Below are 17,874 nucleotides of genomic sequence, written 5' to 3' on the forward strand. Positions count from 1 at the left end.
TGAGAACAACCTAGTGAGGTACAGATCAGACTGAGAGAACACAACTGGCCCAAGGTCACCCAGTCAAAGAACTAGAATCTGGATCTCCAATTTTTTTAAACAAATGGTCAGCTTGACCACTGATGGATGTTTTCAGCCCCAGTTGAATGGATCAGTGTTGGCTGTATATGTTTCAATTAGTTATTTTCTGGTTCTACTGAGCAGGAAGTAATGATTAATTCTGACAGTCCATTGCTAGGATTTAGTTGTTGAGTTTCTGCACCTCTCCTCATATCCTTTTCCTTCACAGCTACAAGAAGGGGGGTGTTGCATCTGGGCTGAACCATGTGGAAACCAATTTCTACGATGTCAACCGGCTCTTGCATGTCAAAGGCAAAAGGAATGTCATGGCTACAGAGGTAAGCCAGTGGGAAAACCCTACACAGAGCCTGAAGAGACCTTGGATCGGGTCCTGTTCCCAGGGCCAGGCTTAGGGTTACTTGGTGTGAGGGAGGTGCCCTCAGGCAACAGATGCTATGAGAGTCCTGGCAGCTCCCCGGCTTTTTCTTTGGAAAGCCCACACCCTCCGTCCCTTGTTCCCCTAAAGTAGCTTCATATGACACAGGGCGCAATTTCTCCACCAGTGATGGATTAAAATTCAGTTGTAGGTCAGTCTGATTTGTTCCATTCTGTGGAACCTTCCATCTTTCCCTGCGCTTGTGTCATGTCTAAGAAGTACACTCCTACAGTAAGTGGTCAATGAGGTCTGTTTATCACTGCACATGTCTCCTCAATGACGTCTCTTGCATTTAGCTTGCTTTGTTTTGTGATTGACCATTAAGGTAAATGTAGCCTTAATTTCCAAGCCTAATTGCCAAAGCACAGTTCTCTAAAGGAACTTCATTGCAAGAGAGAATTTATGAATTACGGAGAATAAATGTTGCACATAATTTGGCCTTAGCCGCAGAATGCTTTGGGCTGACTCTGATACAGTCCCAACCCACTCATTGCTTCTCTTTTTCTGCCCACATTTGTTCCTACACCCCCAATGTCTGCAGGTGGAGAGGAGCTGGGACAGCTTTAACGTTGGTGACGTGTTCTTGCTGGATCTGGGCAAAATCATTGTGCAATGGAATGGGCCAGAGAGCAACAAAGAGGAGCGCATGAAGGTGTGAGCTCTCTGGGTGGGGGTGGGGACTGGCAAAAGGTGGCGGTGGGGAGTTTTAGTCCATCATTTTTCCAAACACAAGATGCTCCAGAGTCACATCAGCTTGTCCGAATGAAATCATAAATAATATTTATTTATTTGTTTGTTTTAAAACAACTTATTTTTCAAATAAAATCATTCCCCCCATAAATTAAGGTGTGTTGGGGTAGGGCCACACTTTGTTTTAGAGAACTGCATCCCCTTATTTTGTTTGGATGGGGGAATTAATGGGGAGGGGGTTTGGAAACCCTTTTGTGATTCTTCACTCTGAGTGGATTCTGGGGACTTCAAAAGGGCCCAGGAGGTCACCTGATTCCCATTTAGGGGGTTTACAAAGCTCTAAAATATAATGCACGTGTTTCTATTGCCCCATGAGTGATGCAGAGGGGTTGTAGCTCAGTGGTAGCACACATACTATCTCTGCTTTAGCAAGGGGTTAGACTCAGTGGCCCACAGAGTCCCTTCTTAGCTGTATGGTGCTGAATTCTACTGTGTGTGCAGAAGACTGCAGGCTTGATCCATGGCATTATGTAGAATCGAGAAAGACCCCTGCCTCCCTTTTATTATGAGCTGTCACCAATAAGTCCACCTAGTACTAAACTCGGTTAATCTCAGCGGCCTGACTCCGTACAAGGCAGTCTAATGCACCTGATGTCTTCTTCCTTAGGGGATGCTTCTTGCCAAAGACATCCGTGACAGAGAGCGGGGAGGCAGGGCTGAGATCGGGGTGGTGGAGGGGGACGAGGAAGAAGCCAATCCAGATTTGATGAAGGTGCTGGAGAAAGAGCTTGGAGAGAGGCTGCAGGCGATCAGGCCGGCCATTCCTGATGAGGTGGTGGATCAGAAGCAGAAGACCCACATCTCGCTCTACCGGTGCGTAGACTCCATCACGTTTCATGTAGCAGCTGTGATCCAGCCACAGCATGGATGTGATTGAACATGGCAGTGGTGTAGGATGACAGATTCAGCTTAGATTATCAGCCAGATTCTTATTCCATCTTGATGCCAAGGTAAATCCATTGGCATTAATTTCAGTGCCAAATTACCATAGGTTAAGAAGTCAGCATAGGCATTTGCTATCACACACCGAGGCACAAGATCAGTGCGTGGTAGCAAATGCCAGTGTTGAGCTCTTGTGACAACTTGCTGCTGAAATTGCTACTGGCACACCTGACAGGATTCTGGCCAGTGGCTTTCTTTGCTTGAAAGGAATAACATAAAACAAAGTGAAATGAGACAAAATGAAATGAAGTGAAATAAGGTTGCCAACGACTGCTTTAAAAAACCCCACAAACACTGTCCCCTAGCAAAGCTAGGGGAGAAGAAGTTTTTTTTAAAACTAGTGGATTGGATCATTCGTTCAGGAACTGGGTAAATGAAAATGTTTTAGTACAAATCCCAAGAATGCTCCAGTCATCCTGGCCACTGGCTGTGCTGAATGGAGTATTCCAGAAGCTGTAATCCAAAAAAACAAAAACAACCTTAATTTTTCTCTGAGCCTGTTGGAATTTGGTAGTTTAAGGGCATTGCTCTTTATGTTGGTCTGAGAGAGGATTTGGTTTTTCAGGGCTGTTCCCAGAGCCTGGATATGTTCCCTTTTTTTGGACTGTAAACTTCCAGAATTTTTAAGATGGCAGAGAGTAATATTTTAATATTACCAACATGAATTTGACCCAGCTGCGGGAGGCAGTGGAAGACAGGAGGGACTGGCGTGCTCTGGTCCATGGGGTCACGAAGAGTCGGACACGACTTAACGACTAAACAACAACAATAACAACATTTTAATGCTTGGGCTGCTTCATAATAGATGTTACAACTTTTTCTTATGGGTGCTGAAGATTGGGGACTTCAGAAAGAATTAATACAATTTGAGCGGAATTCCAGAGGAATTGTAGATTCCAGTATAATTCCCCATCAAAACACCAATCAACCAATTAACCAACCACTCTCTCTCACTCTGTCCTTCTTCTAGAGTGTCAGATTCTGGAGGGAAAATGCAGATCACAGAAGAAGCCCAGCGGCCCTTGGTACAAGAGATGTTAAGCCATGATGTAAGTCCAAGATGGAGATGATACGGCATCTTCAGAGGACTCTGTGATACTGGAAGTTAAATTGTCCCTTTAGCTCAGGCATGGAGAATGTAAACCTCCAGATATTGTCAGACCGTGACTCCCATTAGCCTAATCAAGCATAGCCAATGGAGAGGGATGATGGGAGTTGTGGTTCAACTTATGGAAAGGCAACATAGTCTCCACCCCTTCCTAAACTGCAGTCTGCAACTCATTTATATTGAGACACACCCTACAAAATAATAGCAATTTAGATTACAGTCTCAGATTCTTATTTTGAGCATATTCTTCTAGAAATATTGACTAAAATCCATGGAAGAGGCTTGCAGGGTATGTGCCTTGTCACAGTGGTTTGGAAATGTGTTGGAGGCTGAAATCCTGTTGCATAGTTATGCAAGTGATGTAATTTTGGAAGTGAATTGATGTAAGATAAGAAATCTCCACAGACATTTTCTGTTGCGAACTGAGTCGTGCTAGTCCTCATGCAATAGGTAAGGCCTACAGAGATTTCTTAACCTAGGGCAGCTTGCCTCTAAAAGGCATGTTGTTTGTGTAGCTGTGCAACACAATTTCAGCCAATGGGATTGAGGCAGATTCAGCATAGATTCAACTTAATATATTGTTTAGAGTTTGAAAATAATTAGTGCCAGAAAAGTTGTTTGAAGTTAATTACTTCCCACCAAACCCCCAATAACTCAAGCCTAACAAAGCTACACTATGATTGTCAGCGAACAAGGGATCATATATTTTGTGAGGAAACTGTCATCGTTCTTTTTTTACAGTTGTGAGGTTATGTGGCTTCACTGTTCTGATCAACCCATAGCATTCTGATCTTTGTAAAGAACATGTCTATGGCCAGAATCCTATTGGCGATATACACCTGTGTAAATGAAATGAAATGCTCACTGGAAGGACAGATCCTGAAGCTGAGGCTCTGATACTTTGGCCATCTCATGAGAAGAGAAGACTCCTTGGAAAAGACCCTGATGTTGGGAAAGTGGGAAGGCAAGAGGAGAAGGGGACGACAGAGGACAGGATGGATGGACAGTGTCATCGAAGCAACCAACATGAATTTGACCCAACTCGGGGAGGCAGTGGAAGACAGGAGGGCCTGGTGTGCTCTGGTCCATGGGGTCACAAAGAGTCAGACACGACTTGATGACTAAACAACAACAATGTAATTGCTCTTGCTGGCAAATTGCCACTCAGGAACAAGGTGCTGGTGTTGTTTGTGGATGCAGGCCACATTGGGCAGTCAGGTCCACACCCAGGGATGCAAGCAGTGGAGCAAATTGCAGCTCATCAACAAGGCACTGCTTGCCAATATGGCCTGCTTCCACAAACAACACCAGCACCTTGTTCCTGAGTGCCAATTTACTTCTAAGACCGATTTCATTTACACAAGTGTACAGAGTCAATAGGATTATCACAGACCAAATATATCCCTTCATGGTAATGGTGTTCCTTGATGGCAGTGGCCTTTTCCAGCAGGATAATGTACCATGCCACACTGCAAAAATTGTTCAGGAATGGCCTGAGGAACATGAAAAACAGTTTAAGGTGTTGCCTTGGCCTCCAAATTCCCCAGATCTCAGTCCAATGGAGCATCTATGGGATGAGCTGAAACACCAAACCCGATCCATGGAGGCCCCACCTCACAGCTTGCAGGTCTTAAAGCAGTGGTCCCCAACCTTGGGCCTCCAGATGTTCTTGGACTTCAACTCCCAGAAATCCTGGCATGCAGAGGTGGTGGTGAAGGCTTCTGGGAGTTGTAGTCCAAGAACATCTGGAGGCCCAAGGTTGGGTACCACTGTCTTAAAGGATCTACTGCTAATGTCTTGGTGCCAGATACCCCAGGAGACATTCAGAGGTCTTGTGGAGTCCATGCTACAGAGCTGTTTTGGCAGTACAAGGATCACCTACGTGATATTACTCGGGTGGTTTTAATCTTATGGCTGATCAGTGCATGCAGTTCCCTTACACAAGCATAACATGGCACAATGACTCCTGCCTACATCTATTTTATTTACTTTTGAATACTGAGAAAGTAAACAGTTATTCTTTAAAAATGTAAATATAATAGTAACCTATTGCTGTGGCAGGTGGGGTTGCAGAGATAAAGATAACTAATTAGTTTTTCAAGCTCTGCTATTTCTATCGTCTCATAAGGCCTTTCTCCACAGACTGGATCTTCCTGTATTGTGCTAGTTTCTACTATAGTTATACAAGGCATATTTCTTTCCATTTCCTCACATGCTGGCCATGACGTTGTGGCAATGACAGGCCATCTGAAACCATACTTGATGGGTGGGTCAAATATGGGTTATGTGTCATTGGCCAGAGTCAGCCTACCGTCAGTCAGCTGCTGACTATTGTCAGGATTGCCTCTCAAACCAGTAACTGTGGGTCATTTCAAAGATCTTTTTCTGGCATCAGCCCTAGCTTTTGTTTCCAATTCCACGTGAAGATGGAATTGAAAATTCTGAGTTTTCAGCCATTTCTCACTGAAGCCCACACAGTGAAGCCAACCAGAAGTCTCTGAAGGCTTCTTTCCTTAACTATCTTCATTCTTTGTGCCTCAGGACTGCTATATATTGGATCATGGTGGGATGAAAATCTACGTATGGAAGGGGAAAGGAGCCACAAAAGTGGAGAAACAGACAGCCATGTCTAAGGCCTTGGTATGATTCAGTTGCATCTTTCCAGTTTCTTCTCTTGAAATTGGCTTTTAAAATATGGATTTACATGTGGTGTAGTAGCAGTTATTTACCATCCCAGCTGTCCCCCTATCAAAATAACTCAGGGACAATAAGCCAAGAGCCCAGAGACTCAGGGCTGGCAAAGCGAGACAGTGGCTTTTGGCAGCAGATTTTGGGGGTCATGATGAATAAGGAGGAAACTGTTGGCTGTTTGATTTACTATGGTAGGATTTTTGTTTCTGATATGGAGACGGCAGACACTTGTGAGATTTTTCTGCCTCAGGACCAAAATAATTTAATTGGTCTAGGCTACTACATATCTTTATTAGAGCTTGGAAAAGTTAGTTTTCTTTCTACAGCTCCCAGACCCTCCAGCCAGTAGTTGTAGGAGTATTTTTAAAAGTAACTTTATTCTGCTCTTGACTTTTCGTGAGGGAGAGGGCACGTCTGTAGATCTGTTTCAGGCAACAACATGCCTGAGCACAGAACCTCGCTTCTCAATGCCTCTCTGGGACCCTGCACTTCCAGATGGATTGCCTCTCTTTCGACTGGTGTATAGATCCAGCATCTGGTCTCAGGCTGTGCAGAGAGCCCTGTAGAAAAAGCAGGAGAAAGACAGCAACCCAGCCTCCATTAAATGCCATTGTGGCACCTACTGTTTGTGCCTAACAGGAATTTATGAAGATGAAAGGCTACCCTCCCACCACCCACCTGGAGACTGTGCACGACGGAGCTGAGTCGGCCATGTTCAAGCAGCTGTTCCACAAATGGACAGTCCAGGACCAGGCAGTTGGGCTTGGAAAAGCCCACAGTGTGGGCAAAATTGGTAAGGATGATCTTGTTTCTAGATGGGATGATGACTGCTTCTTGCTGTTGCCCAATGTTCTGAGGGGCCAGAACATAAACAAGGCTTTGTGTTTCCTTTCCAGCTAAAGTCAACCAGGAGAAATTTGATGTCACCATCTTGCACACTCAACCAGCATTGGCAGCTCAAGAGAGGATGGTGGATAATGGGGAAGGGAAGGCAGAGGTAAGAGCTACAAGCGCCAGCCTGAGCACAGAACCTCGCTTCCTGATGCCTCTCTGGGGCCCTGCACTTCCAGATGGATTGCCTCTCCAGTTTTACCTTTTCCATAAGACCGTCACAGTAGCAATTTTTTTTTATAATATATACAAAGCCTTGAGTGTCATCTTACTTGTTGGTGACTACAGGGCCCTCCTAGCTGCCATTAGCCTAACTGCTCTGATGTCACAAAGTGTTGAACAGTTTAGAATGCCAAGACATAGAAGAAATGTCTCAAACTTTAGAAATCATTAACACTAGCAGATAGCTGATCTGGAGTGGTGCTGGCTTATTATGCCGGGGGAATTCAACATTCACACTGAGACTATTTTGTCAGGAGTGGTTCAGGACTTCATGTTCTCCGTAAGAACTATGAGTCTGTCCCAGGTGATATCTGGCCCCACTCGTGTTGCAGGGCACATTCTGGGTCCAGTTTTCTGTGCCAGTTAGGATGATGGTGATCTGCAAGTGGAGGATCTCTCTGAAGTTCCACTGTTATGGACATATTGCTGGTTGGTGAGATTTAGACCCACTGGTACTCAGAAGTGCTTGAGGGGTGGAGGAGCTACTAAGATCGTCCACTCCAGAAGGTTTATGGATCTTGACAGTTTCCTGTGGGCTCCTGGGTAGTTTCTGTTGCAGAATTTTGAATTTTTCCTCAAAATTCCTTTAGCTATGCAGCAGAAGTGCAGGGATTCACAGAGCAGAATCACTTCAAGTTCCCCAATTTAGTTCATCCCCTTTTTTTATTCACTGGCACTTACTGTCTCAATAACTCACTCTGATACATTAGTAGAAGAATAAAAGGTTTCATTGGTTGTTGTGGGTTTTTCGGGCTCTTTGGCCGTGTTCTGAAGTTTGTTCTTCCTAAGGTTTCGCCAGTCTCTGTGGCCGGCATCTTCAGAGGACAGCAACCTGTGCTCTGGTGTAGTTGGCTTGAGAGTGCAGTATTTATGGCTGTGAAAGGTTTCATTACTCGCAACTGAACAGAGCCAACAGCAAAACTAACAAACATAACTGCTTGCAGCAGCAGGCCTCAGTAGACTCCTTGCTTCCAACAAACTGACTGATTTCAAAAGAAAAGAGAGGATAGAAAACCCAAAAGGAAAGAATTAATTTTGAATTCATTGAATTCAAAAGCAGGGAAGCAATGATTGGTTAGTGCTGAACAGTCTGACAATCACTCAAGCCCAGGAAGGCCCTTTCCAGCCATACCTATTAGAGATAGCATGTGAGGTTGCAATAACTCCAACAGTTTGTTGCCACCTGAGCAGGTGTTTCTGTTGAAACTTTGGTTGATCTCTGGAATCAAGAAATGGCCAGCAGAGAAGACATGATTGCTCCTAAACATCCACTCCCACATAGTGGAGCCAAGCTAGTACCTTGGTTTTCCAGGAAGCTGTTGCTGATTAAATGAATGGGATAGTAACTTGAGCACTTCTGGGGGTAAACTTGGGAAGAAATCCAGCTGAACAGAGGCTAGAATCTAATGGCAGTGGTGGCAGTAAAGAATTCATTCTTCTTTGCTACCACTGCATCTGCACAGTTTTCCAACAGAATTGCCTAGGGTAGTCAGGGACTTTTATGCTCTGGCCCACAAGATAAGACCAACAACCATTTGGAGGCCTGTTGTGAACAGCCTTCGTTGGCCAGATAATTGGGCACACTCAAAACACCTCAGAAGGACTGCACCCCTCCTATGACATTTATCACTTTCTAATTTTGAAGCTGGCCTTTCATATCGTTTGGCCTGACAAAGATGCTATGATTGGCAGATGGTGTCATCAGCCCTGCCTCAACAGATGAGAAATGTTGACATCTGAGCATTCAGCCTGGAGGCAGGGTGTGTAGCACAGCCTCTTCAATTTGAAGAGACACTGGTTCAGCAGGCCGAGGCAAAGAGGCAGTCCCGAAACTAGCAAAACCAGGGAGCTGGACAGGGGACAGATTGTATTTGTCTTCAGTGTGGAAGGGATGGTCACTCTCGAATTGACCTTCTCAGCCACACTAGATGCTATTCCAAGTCCTCCATACAGAGCACGATACCATAGTCTCTCGAGACTGAAGGATGCCTACAGTCATCAGCCCTCTTCATTGAAAATGTCAAGTGCTCTCCCCTGCCCTGCCCTCCTCCATGAGCCCTGGCCCTCTTCACTGCTCCTTTCGAAGACGAGTTTAACTGCCGAGAGAAGACCCAGTTCAGTTGCCTGTTTTGTTCCTCGTAGGTCTGGCGGGTAGAGAACCTGGAGCTGGTGCCTGTGGAGTCGCGATGGCATGGATTCTTCTATGGTGGGGACTGTTATCTCATCCTATACACCTATGAGGTCTACAGGAAACCCCATTACATCTTGTACATTTGGCAGGTAGGTGACGGGGTCCCTGGCTGCATTTTCCAAAAGATTCCTCTTTCATGCCCATTATGCAGCCTCCTTCCTATCCTAGTCTGGTGCCCTCCAGATGAGTGAGCCTACAGCCCATCAACATCCCAAAATATCCAGAACTGCCAGGTGTAAAAAAAAGGAGGATGCAGTGCAGTGGTTCCCTGTACCCTAGTGATCTGTGAGGGTACAGAGACCCTAATTTGCCTACAGGAGGAAAATGGATACACTGATCCCTGGGAAGGGAGGCACTATATTGAAGCCCTTGATTTAGGTTCCTGAACTAAGCACTGAACATCAAGGCAATCTATGTTGTGAAAATTCTTAATGATGCCTGTTAGCCCAGCAAACAGCGAGTCCCTTCAACGTATAGATTCTGTCCCTGGTTATCAGAAGAGCTAGCAGAGCGCCTTTCTCCCTTTGGAAAGAAATCACATTCACAAGTCTTATTCTAAATAAGAATAGTATCTTGTTGCTGGAAGTGGTGACTGGAATGAACCATTGTGCAATTGTTTGAACCTCAAAGGAGACTCAGATCCACCCAAAGGTCTTGCGCATGGTGTTGCCTGAAAGGTGTCTCCCATATTGTTACATAATTGCACTGCACAGTGTTGGACTCTCCCATAACTTTCTCTCCCACTTGGCTTGCATATTGTCATCCTGTGCTGTTGCCAACAGGATATTATCATTAACGTTTATTAGAAAAATACATCAATTAGAAAAGATTATAGGAATCCTAACTCTGGAGGGGAAAGCTGGAAATGGAAGGAGCCATGGCTGCCCTCTCACCTTTCAAGAACAAAGGCAAGGCATGTCTTCTGTCCTCTCTCCCACAAGAGAAGGTCAAGAAAGAAGTGTGAGAAGGAAGGGATAGCAGTGACCCTAAGACTATCAGTCTAGGCTGAAGGAAGGTCAGCAAAGGTCAGGATAGGTAATGGGCTGTCTAGGAATCCTGAGGAGGTCTTACTCTCTCCACTTATTCCTCCCCATGCAAAGAGACACATTAAAGAAAAAGCTGAATTGCACCCAGACACCTCCAGCATAAATAACAAGCATTAGGTAGGACAGTGATACTGTCAAAAATCCTGGAAGCCCAATCATTGGGCTGTGCTTCCCAACCTTGGGTAACCCAAACGTTCTTGGACTACAACTCCCAGAAATCCTGGCCAGTACAACCAATGATAAGAACTTCTGGGAGTTTCAGTCCAAGAACATCTGGGGGCCCAAGGTTGGAAACCATTGACACACAGTGTCCCCCTCCCCCTTCCGAGTTTGTGAGGATGAGTACTATAATAAATTGCTAAAAATAGCTGCATTTTAATACACTTGAAATAAAAAAAAAAATGTTTAAAGCCGCTTTTGCTTCTACGGCATTTTATAAAAGCTTTTGATTACAGTGTACTAGTCCGCTGGATGGAAAAGGCTGGGTACCTCTTCAGTCCGTTCTAGTGTTCCGTAGTGCCAAGGGGAAAATATCTGTTTCACAATGTATCTGTTCCAGAGCATTTTTTTTTTACTTATTCCTCCCCCTGCCAGAACGGCTGTTAGTAATGAAGAGGAACATACATGCAAATACATCAACGGTTAATAAGCAAATATGCCAAACAGATATTCAAGCGCATTGAAGAGACGTATCTTTGTATGTTTTCCTCTCCATGATTAAAAGTCATTTAGGGGGGAATTTCAGTTAGGCAGTTGGTATGGGAGCGCGGGGGGGGGGGGGGCAAAGTCCCAATGCAAATCTCTCCTGCCCCAGAGCTGCTTTTGAAGAAAATTATTTGATGATCTAATGATGTACAACTTGCAATATAATGTTTCATTTTTCAGAGAGGAATGAGGAAGAGGCAGAGAAAAAGAAGTAACTGGTAATTTGGTTCAAGAACATATAGTCCTCCAGGTATCATTGGACTGTAACTCTCTTCAGCCCCAGCCAGCACAGCCTGTGATGGGAGTTGTGGTCCCACAGTATCTGGCAAGCGACACGTTCCCCCTGTGCCTGTGCAAAATCTACCCATGCAGTTTATCCAGAGTAATAGTTGCTGACTTTATAGCTTCTATATCTCTGGAGGCAAAAATGTTGAAACTGAGGCACATCATGAGAAGGCAGGATTCTCTGGCAAAGACAATAAGGTCGGGAAAAGGTGGAAGGCAGCAGGAGAAGAGGAAGACCAAATGTGAGATGGATTGACTCCCTAAGAGAAGCCACAGGCTTGAGTTTACAAGAACTGAGCGGGACTATGGGAGAGAGGACAGGACATTCTGAAGATCATTCATTCAAAGGGTCACCATAAGTCGGAAACAACTTGGCAGTACATAATACCAAACAAACTTTTTCCCTAGGAGCTTAGAATCACTTGGGTTTTATACCTGTCTTTTCACAGACTGGGAAAATATTTTTTTTTTTTAAAAAAAAACAACCTACAATTCCCAGTGGATATAATTGTCTGGCAGAATCTTCACTTTATAATCTTAAAACGAAATTTATCACTGACTTCTTATGATCGTAGTTTAGATAGAGAGATATTGACGTGATCAAACCCACCAGGGGCCTTCATAGTTAAGTGACAAACACTGCTAACAATGATGTACTGGCATCCCCTTGCCCTGTGCAAGGGTGTTGTAATGCACCCATAAATACAACACACAGATTCACATGCTAGACCTTTGGGTGCACTTCCTGTGTTTCAGGGACGCCATGCTACCGTTGATGAGCTTGCAGCCTCAGCATACCATGCGGTGGAAGTGGACCAGCGGCTCAATGGGGAGCCTGTTCAGGTTCGAGTGATGATGGGCAAGGAGCCACGCCATTTCCTGGCTGTGTTCAAAGGCAAGCTTGTCATCTTTGAGGTACGGAGCAAAATTTCGCAGTGCAGCGGGGAAAAAATCATGACTTTCTCGCCCACTAGGCATACTGGTTAAGGCTGAGAGGATGTTGCATCTTAGTGTGTTGTTGCTTGGAATCCTGGCGATATACCGGAAAGACAACTAGCACGTGGCTGTTGTGGGTGGGTAACTCAGTGAGTTATGTTGGGAGTTCAATTCCTCACTGAGTTTCCTGGGAGAAGAGTCAGCATGTGTAGCCTTGGATAAGCTACACAGTGCCAGGGCACCCCCAGAAGAAGGGAATGGTACTATGATTGTCATTATTGTGGACATACGTTCAGCACAAATTCAAGATTTTTTTTCCTGCATCAGTACAATTGTTATAATTCCTCCACTCCAAAGAATTTTAGGAAACAGAGATTGGGTGAGTGTTGTGAGAATATGGTGGCCTCTGTCCTACTTTTCGAAGGATTGTTGAAGGCATCATCTGATGGGTGGTCAAACGACAGTCTTCTATTTCAAGGATTTTAGGAAAGCCAGTTTTAATCAACTCAGGTCCCATGGCAGGAAAAGGAGTCCAAGAAGGGTGGGAGTTTCTTAAAATGGAAATTCTAAAGGCACAACTACAAACAATTCTAATAAGGAAAAAAAAGTGAAAGACGGGGGGAAGAAAGACCAATGTGACTTCATAAAAAGCTCTGAGAGGACCTGAAAATATTAAAAGGACATGTATGAAGTGGAAGGAAGGCCAGGCCACAAGGGAAGACTACAGACAGGTAGAAAAGAATTGCAGGGATTGTGTTAGAAAGGCAAAAGCTGAGAATGAGCTGAGGTTAACAAGACAGTCTAAAACCAAAAAAAAAAGTGTCCTTCAGGTGTATGCCTAGCAAAAAACCTAGAAAAGAAAGTGTCTCAGCTACTCAATGTGGATGGGAAAATGATAACAGATGACAAAGAAAAGGCAGAAGCGCTCAGGTAGAACAAGTAGGGTCCCATGTGTGTCACAGTTAAGAACTGCAAAAATGATTGTAAGATTTTCACCTTAACGATAGATTTATCAGTCTTCAGCTGCACCTAGAAAAGCCTAGAAAGGTAGGCTGAACCAGGAGCATTTCTAGACCAGTTTCATGATATGGGAAAGAAGATGTCGTACTTCATTTGAGGCCTCTCACAGGTATTAATAACAGAAGCTATAATTCTTTTTTGTCCTAAAGGTTGTAACTTGATTAGAAATGGTTGGTCATCCTATAAATAAAACATAAGAGATTGCGAACATTTCCCCTCTCCTGCTACTCTACCACAGAGCTTAGAAAAGTAATTTCTGGGACTACCGTTCCCATAATCTTTCAGCTGGCTCAGGGCTTTTGGGAGGTGTAGTCCAAAAAAATGTTTCCCAGGTTTGCTTACCTGATATACAGTAGATGCTTTTTGCACTACCTCAGTTACATAGTACCACCTCAACTTTGGTCAGACTAGATGATACATTTAGGGTGTATTTAGAAGTTATGCTCCTTTCAAGGGATGGAAAAGATTTGTTTGTCCTAGCACAAGCTTTCCTCATCTCTGTATCCTGGAGATTATTTTGCCTTTTTATTATTATTGGTCCTCATGAGATAAGTACAGGGTTAATATGCAAGAGCAGGGCGACGTATTTGTTAAGAGTGTCAGTCTAGGACTTGTGAGCATCCAGTTCAGTTCTTGACTTGGCCATGGAACTCAATGGGTGTCCCACTTTTTCAGCCTGATCTACCTCGCAGGGTTGCTCCTATATAAAGTGAGGATGCAAGACATATATATTGCCCTGTGTGCACTGAAGAAAAGGTAGGATAGGCATAATAATAAATAAATGTCATTGACACGTCTCTCTGAGCAAATTGCACAGTGTGGGAGAAAGTGAGAGCTAATTGTTAGTAATCAAAATACTTTTTAACCTCTAGCTTGATCTATAGTCATTGTCATTCCATTCTCAGCAACGTTGAACAAACAGTGTTGGATTTGTGCTGCCTTTCTCTGTAGGGCGGGACATCCAGGAAAGGTGGCCAAGAAGAGGAATCCCCAGTGAGGCTCTTCCAGATCCGTGGAATGGATGGCACCAACACTAAGGCCATGGAGGTGCCGGCTTCTGCATCCTCTCTCAACTCCAACGACGTCTTCCTGCTCAAGACCCAGGGAGATCATTACCTGTGGTATGGAAAGGTGAGGCCAGGAAAACTGACTCAAAGGAGGGATGAGGGCAAGCTGAGGTGGGAGGACCGAGAAGCCCCTTCTTCCACTGAATTTTAGGTAGACCTGTATGGTAGCAATTATTCCTTTAACAGAAGAGATAGATATTAATTAAAATGAATAAAATAAAGTAGCTGATAGCTATAGGATATCGTATCTGAAGCTGAACATGGACTTCCTGAACAGGGGAGGAAACACTCAAGAGTCATTTAAGAATTGAAACCCATAGTCTCCAGCTTTTGAAGAAAAGAGTATGTGGTATTTTGTCAACTAAAATCAGTATCTGAGACCTGAAATCTATTAGGACCGCACCATTACATAGAAATGGCGGCACTCTGTAGTCACCTATTTGTGGGCTGTGCCCATAATCTAGTCTGGTAATCTAGTCTGCTGCCTTCAGGGGGGCTGGAGAGGAGGCAGTCCTGTCATCAGTGACCAGGCAAGAGTGACTGACCTGCTTCTGCATCGGGAAAGGAGTGGAAGGGGAAGAACCGTGTCATGTCCTTTACCTCAAATGGCAGAAAATCTTGAGCTGACCGTCATGCATGTCTCATTGCTATGTTTTTTACACCAGGGTTCCAGTGGTGATGAAAGGGAAATGGCTAAGCAGCTGGCCACAACTCTCTGTGATGGGCTTCAAGAGACGGTGGTGGAAGGCCAAGAACCGACAGAGTTTTGGGAGCTGCTTGGAGGCAAAGCCCCGTATGCAAGTGAGAAAAGGTGGCTATATACCCAGGCCTCAACATTACTACCCCACTGTATCTAAGTCCAGCAAGTAGGCAGACGTGTCTCCTCAGGGATGCTTAGCTAAAGCCACAGCTAGTAAAAGGTACCCTTTGGGACTACAGCTTCCAGAAGCCCATTAGCTTGCATAGCCAGTGGAGATGCTGACTGGGGAATTCTGGGAATTGTAGTCTATAAGGTAAGCTATCTTAAGATTTGCCTATTGTCAACTTTGATGCTTTTTCCTTGCTAAGCATTCAAATTTTCCTGAATTTTAAAATTTTGAGATTTTTTTCCCCGCTGACTTTCATCTGTCTGTTTTTTACATGCTGCTTTAAATGTTTTACTCAGGGCGCGTCCAGATGACACATTTCTGGTGCTACAGCTCAATGAGCACAACACAACTATTCCATGTTTTTCTATTTAATGTGTTGTTTCCCCTCACAACAAAACAAAATAGTAAAATAAAATACTTTAAAAAGGCAACCAAAAAAGTAACAAAGGAAAGGGGATGATTCCAATTGACAGGTCACATCTTCTGCACCCTCCGTCCCCTATAAAGTTCTGTGAATGAATGAGACAGGGGATTACATGATGAAAATTACCAGTACCCTTAATGGGCCTGTGTCTGAATGTTCAGGCTTTGTTTTGCATGGTGGTGAGCATACGAGTGCAACAGGTTTACATTTAGAGTTTTGCTGTGGCCAGGTTCCTGGTCCATCTGCTGCATTTTGTTTAGGGGGCTTCCTGTCTACACGTCCTGGCAGCAAGGCCAGAGGGAACTTTCTCTAATAGCCCACATCTCTCTTCCAGGCTACAACAGGAGGTCCCTGATCACCCTCCTCGGCTCTTCGAATGCTCCAACAAAACCGGACGCTTTGTGGTCCTCGAGATAACAGATTTCACCCAAGACGACCTATGTGAAAATGATGTTATGCTTTTGGACACCTGGGACCAGGTGTGGCTGGGCAGGGAAGTCCTGAATTTCAAAAACTCTCACATTTCCTAGTGATAGCAGAATAGGTCCTCCTGTTGTCATTTCACTCTGAGTGTTAAGCAGTTTGGAGGTAGCCTTTTGAAAATTCAGTTGCTTTGTAAAGAGAAAAGAACTGGAGGTGTGTACAGCTTTTAAAGACAGGACTGGGCAATGTTGAGCAGTAGCTATAAGACTGTTGTTACCTGATTTAACTTCCCTACAACCCTATGAGGTAGGTCACTGCTCTACTTCCAGATGCAAGACCCATCAGCCAAAGCCAGCAGCATTACTAGTCAGTGTTACCTGGAAAGCCAGAAGGCCATAGGTTGCTATTGGATGCTTTAAATGATACTTTTCAAGACGGATTGCAAGTTGGAAAGGAAAGGCAGGATATAAATTAAACCCAACAACAAGGGTACATTAATTCGAAAGCAGAAGGTGGCCGAGATCTCAACTCAAAGAAACTGCAGAGGAAGCACAAAACTTTGCTATGCTTTTAGGACTAGCTTGAACGGCTGAGGTAACCACACTGCATGGCTTCACAGAGGACGTCCTATGATGCTTTCAAGTTGGACTTCCCCAGATGTGTTGATTACAACTCCCATCATCCCTACCTAACACGAGCCACCAGGAGAGACAGTCTGGTGTAGCGGTTAGTGTTTGACTGGGGCTTGGAAGATCCCGATTCTTGGTTGCCATGGATGTGACCTTGTTCCAGACTTTCTTTATCAGCCTGACCTACCTCATGGGGCTGATGTGAGAATAAAACAGGGAAGAGCAGAGCCGTAATATATGAGCTTTAAGATCATTGTAGCAAAGGCCACATAGAAGCATTAAAATTAATAGTTACCATTCGACCTAATCGTGGGGCACCAGTCTGGGAAGAGACTGTCATGAGCCAAAAGAGCCAGAAATCAGACCTCCCCCTTCCAAATCAATGAGCCACTGGCCATCTGGAGGCAAACAACAGGCCACAATCCTCATGGTTTTGCTCTGCCTCTGAGTATCCCTGGAGCATCTGGTGGCCCAATGATGGGGAGAGTACTGACATGAAAAAAAAACACTCAATGGGAGCAGGAATTGCTGTCATGGCCTCTGCCTTGGGCAGCCAAATATCTGGGTCTAAACATTTCTTTCCACAGCAGAATTCTGTCACACTGCTCAAACGAATTACTTAAGTGATTGATTGATCGATCCTTTCACCCTTCCTTCCTTCCCAGATTTTCTTATGGATTGGCAAAGAAGCCAATGCAGAAGAGAGGAAAGAGGCCCTGACGACAGCTCAAGAATACCTGCAGACCCACCCCAGTGGGAGAGAGACCGACACTCCCATCCTGATCATCAAGCAAGGTTTTGAGCCTCCCAACTTCACAGGCTGGTTCCTGGCATGGGATCCGAATCGCTGGAGTGTAAGTGAGAGATGTGCCTAAAACACAGCCCTCTAATTTTCCTGAGGATACCTGCCTATTGACAGGGTGTCTGGCACAGTCTAGAACACTGGTTCTTAACCTTGGGTTACTCAGGAGTTTTGGACTGCAACTCCCAGAAGCCTTCACCACCAACTGTACTGACTGGGGTTCCTGGGAGTTGCAGTTCAAAAGCATCCGAGTAACAAAGGTTAAGAACCACTGGTCTAGAATAAGTAAAACATATATGATGTAGATTTGGGTATAAATATATTGTAAGTTCTAACTAAAGTCACCCTACTGAATCACTGGGCCTTCTGTGAATGAT

General features: G+C 44.6%; 1 protein-coding gene across 2 annotated transcripts in view; it reads left to right on the forward strand.

The window, feature by feature from the left end:
- Nucleotides 1-17,874, forward strand: part of AVIL (advillin) — a 45,005-nt gene that overhangs the window by 19,724 nt on the left and 7,407 nt on the right. For both annotated transcript variants that reach the window (XM_020784618.3, XM_072991081.2), the window contains exons 5-17: nucleotides 290-398; nucleotides 1,038-1,148; nucleotides 1,854-2,059; nucleotides 3,159-3,237; nucleotides 5,838-5,936; nucleotides 6,627-6,780; nucleotides 6,884-6,984; nucleotides 9,243-9,380; nucleotides 12,084-12,242; nucleotides 14,235-14,414; nucleotides 15,016-15,161; nucleotides 15,978-16,122; nucleotides 17,361-17,549. In XM_020784618.3, the coding sequence (XP_020640277.3) occupies nucleotides 290-398; nucleotides 1,038-1,148; nucleotides 1,854-2,059; nucleotides 3,159-3,237; nucleotides 5,838-5,936; nucleotides 6,627-6,780; nucleotides 6,884-6,984; nucleotides 9,243-9,380; nucleotides 12,084-12,242; nucleotides 14,235-14,414; nucleotides 15,016-15,161; nucleotides 15,978-16,122; nucleotides 17,361-17,549 (1,816 nt within the window). The remainder of the gene's footprint in view (nucleotides 1-289; nucleotides 399-1,037; nucleotides 1,149-1,853; nucleotides 2,060-3,158; nucleotides 3,238-5,837; nucleotides 5,937-6,626; nucleotides 6,781-6,883; nucleotides 6,985-9,242; nucleotides 9,381-12,083; nucleotides 12,243-14,234; nucleotides 14,415-15,015; nucleotides 15,162-15,977; nucleotides 16,123-17,360; nucleotides 17,550-17,874) is intronic.

The sequence above is a fragment of the Pogona vitticeps genome, chromosome 2, assembly GCF_051106095.1.
Source record: "Pogona vitticeps strain Pit_001003342236 chromosome 2, PviZW2.1, whole genome shotgun sequence".
NCBI lineage: Eukaryota > Metazoa > Chordata > Lepidosauria > Squamata > Agamidae > Pogona > Pogona vitticeps.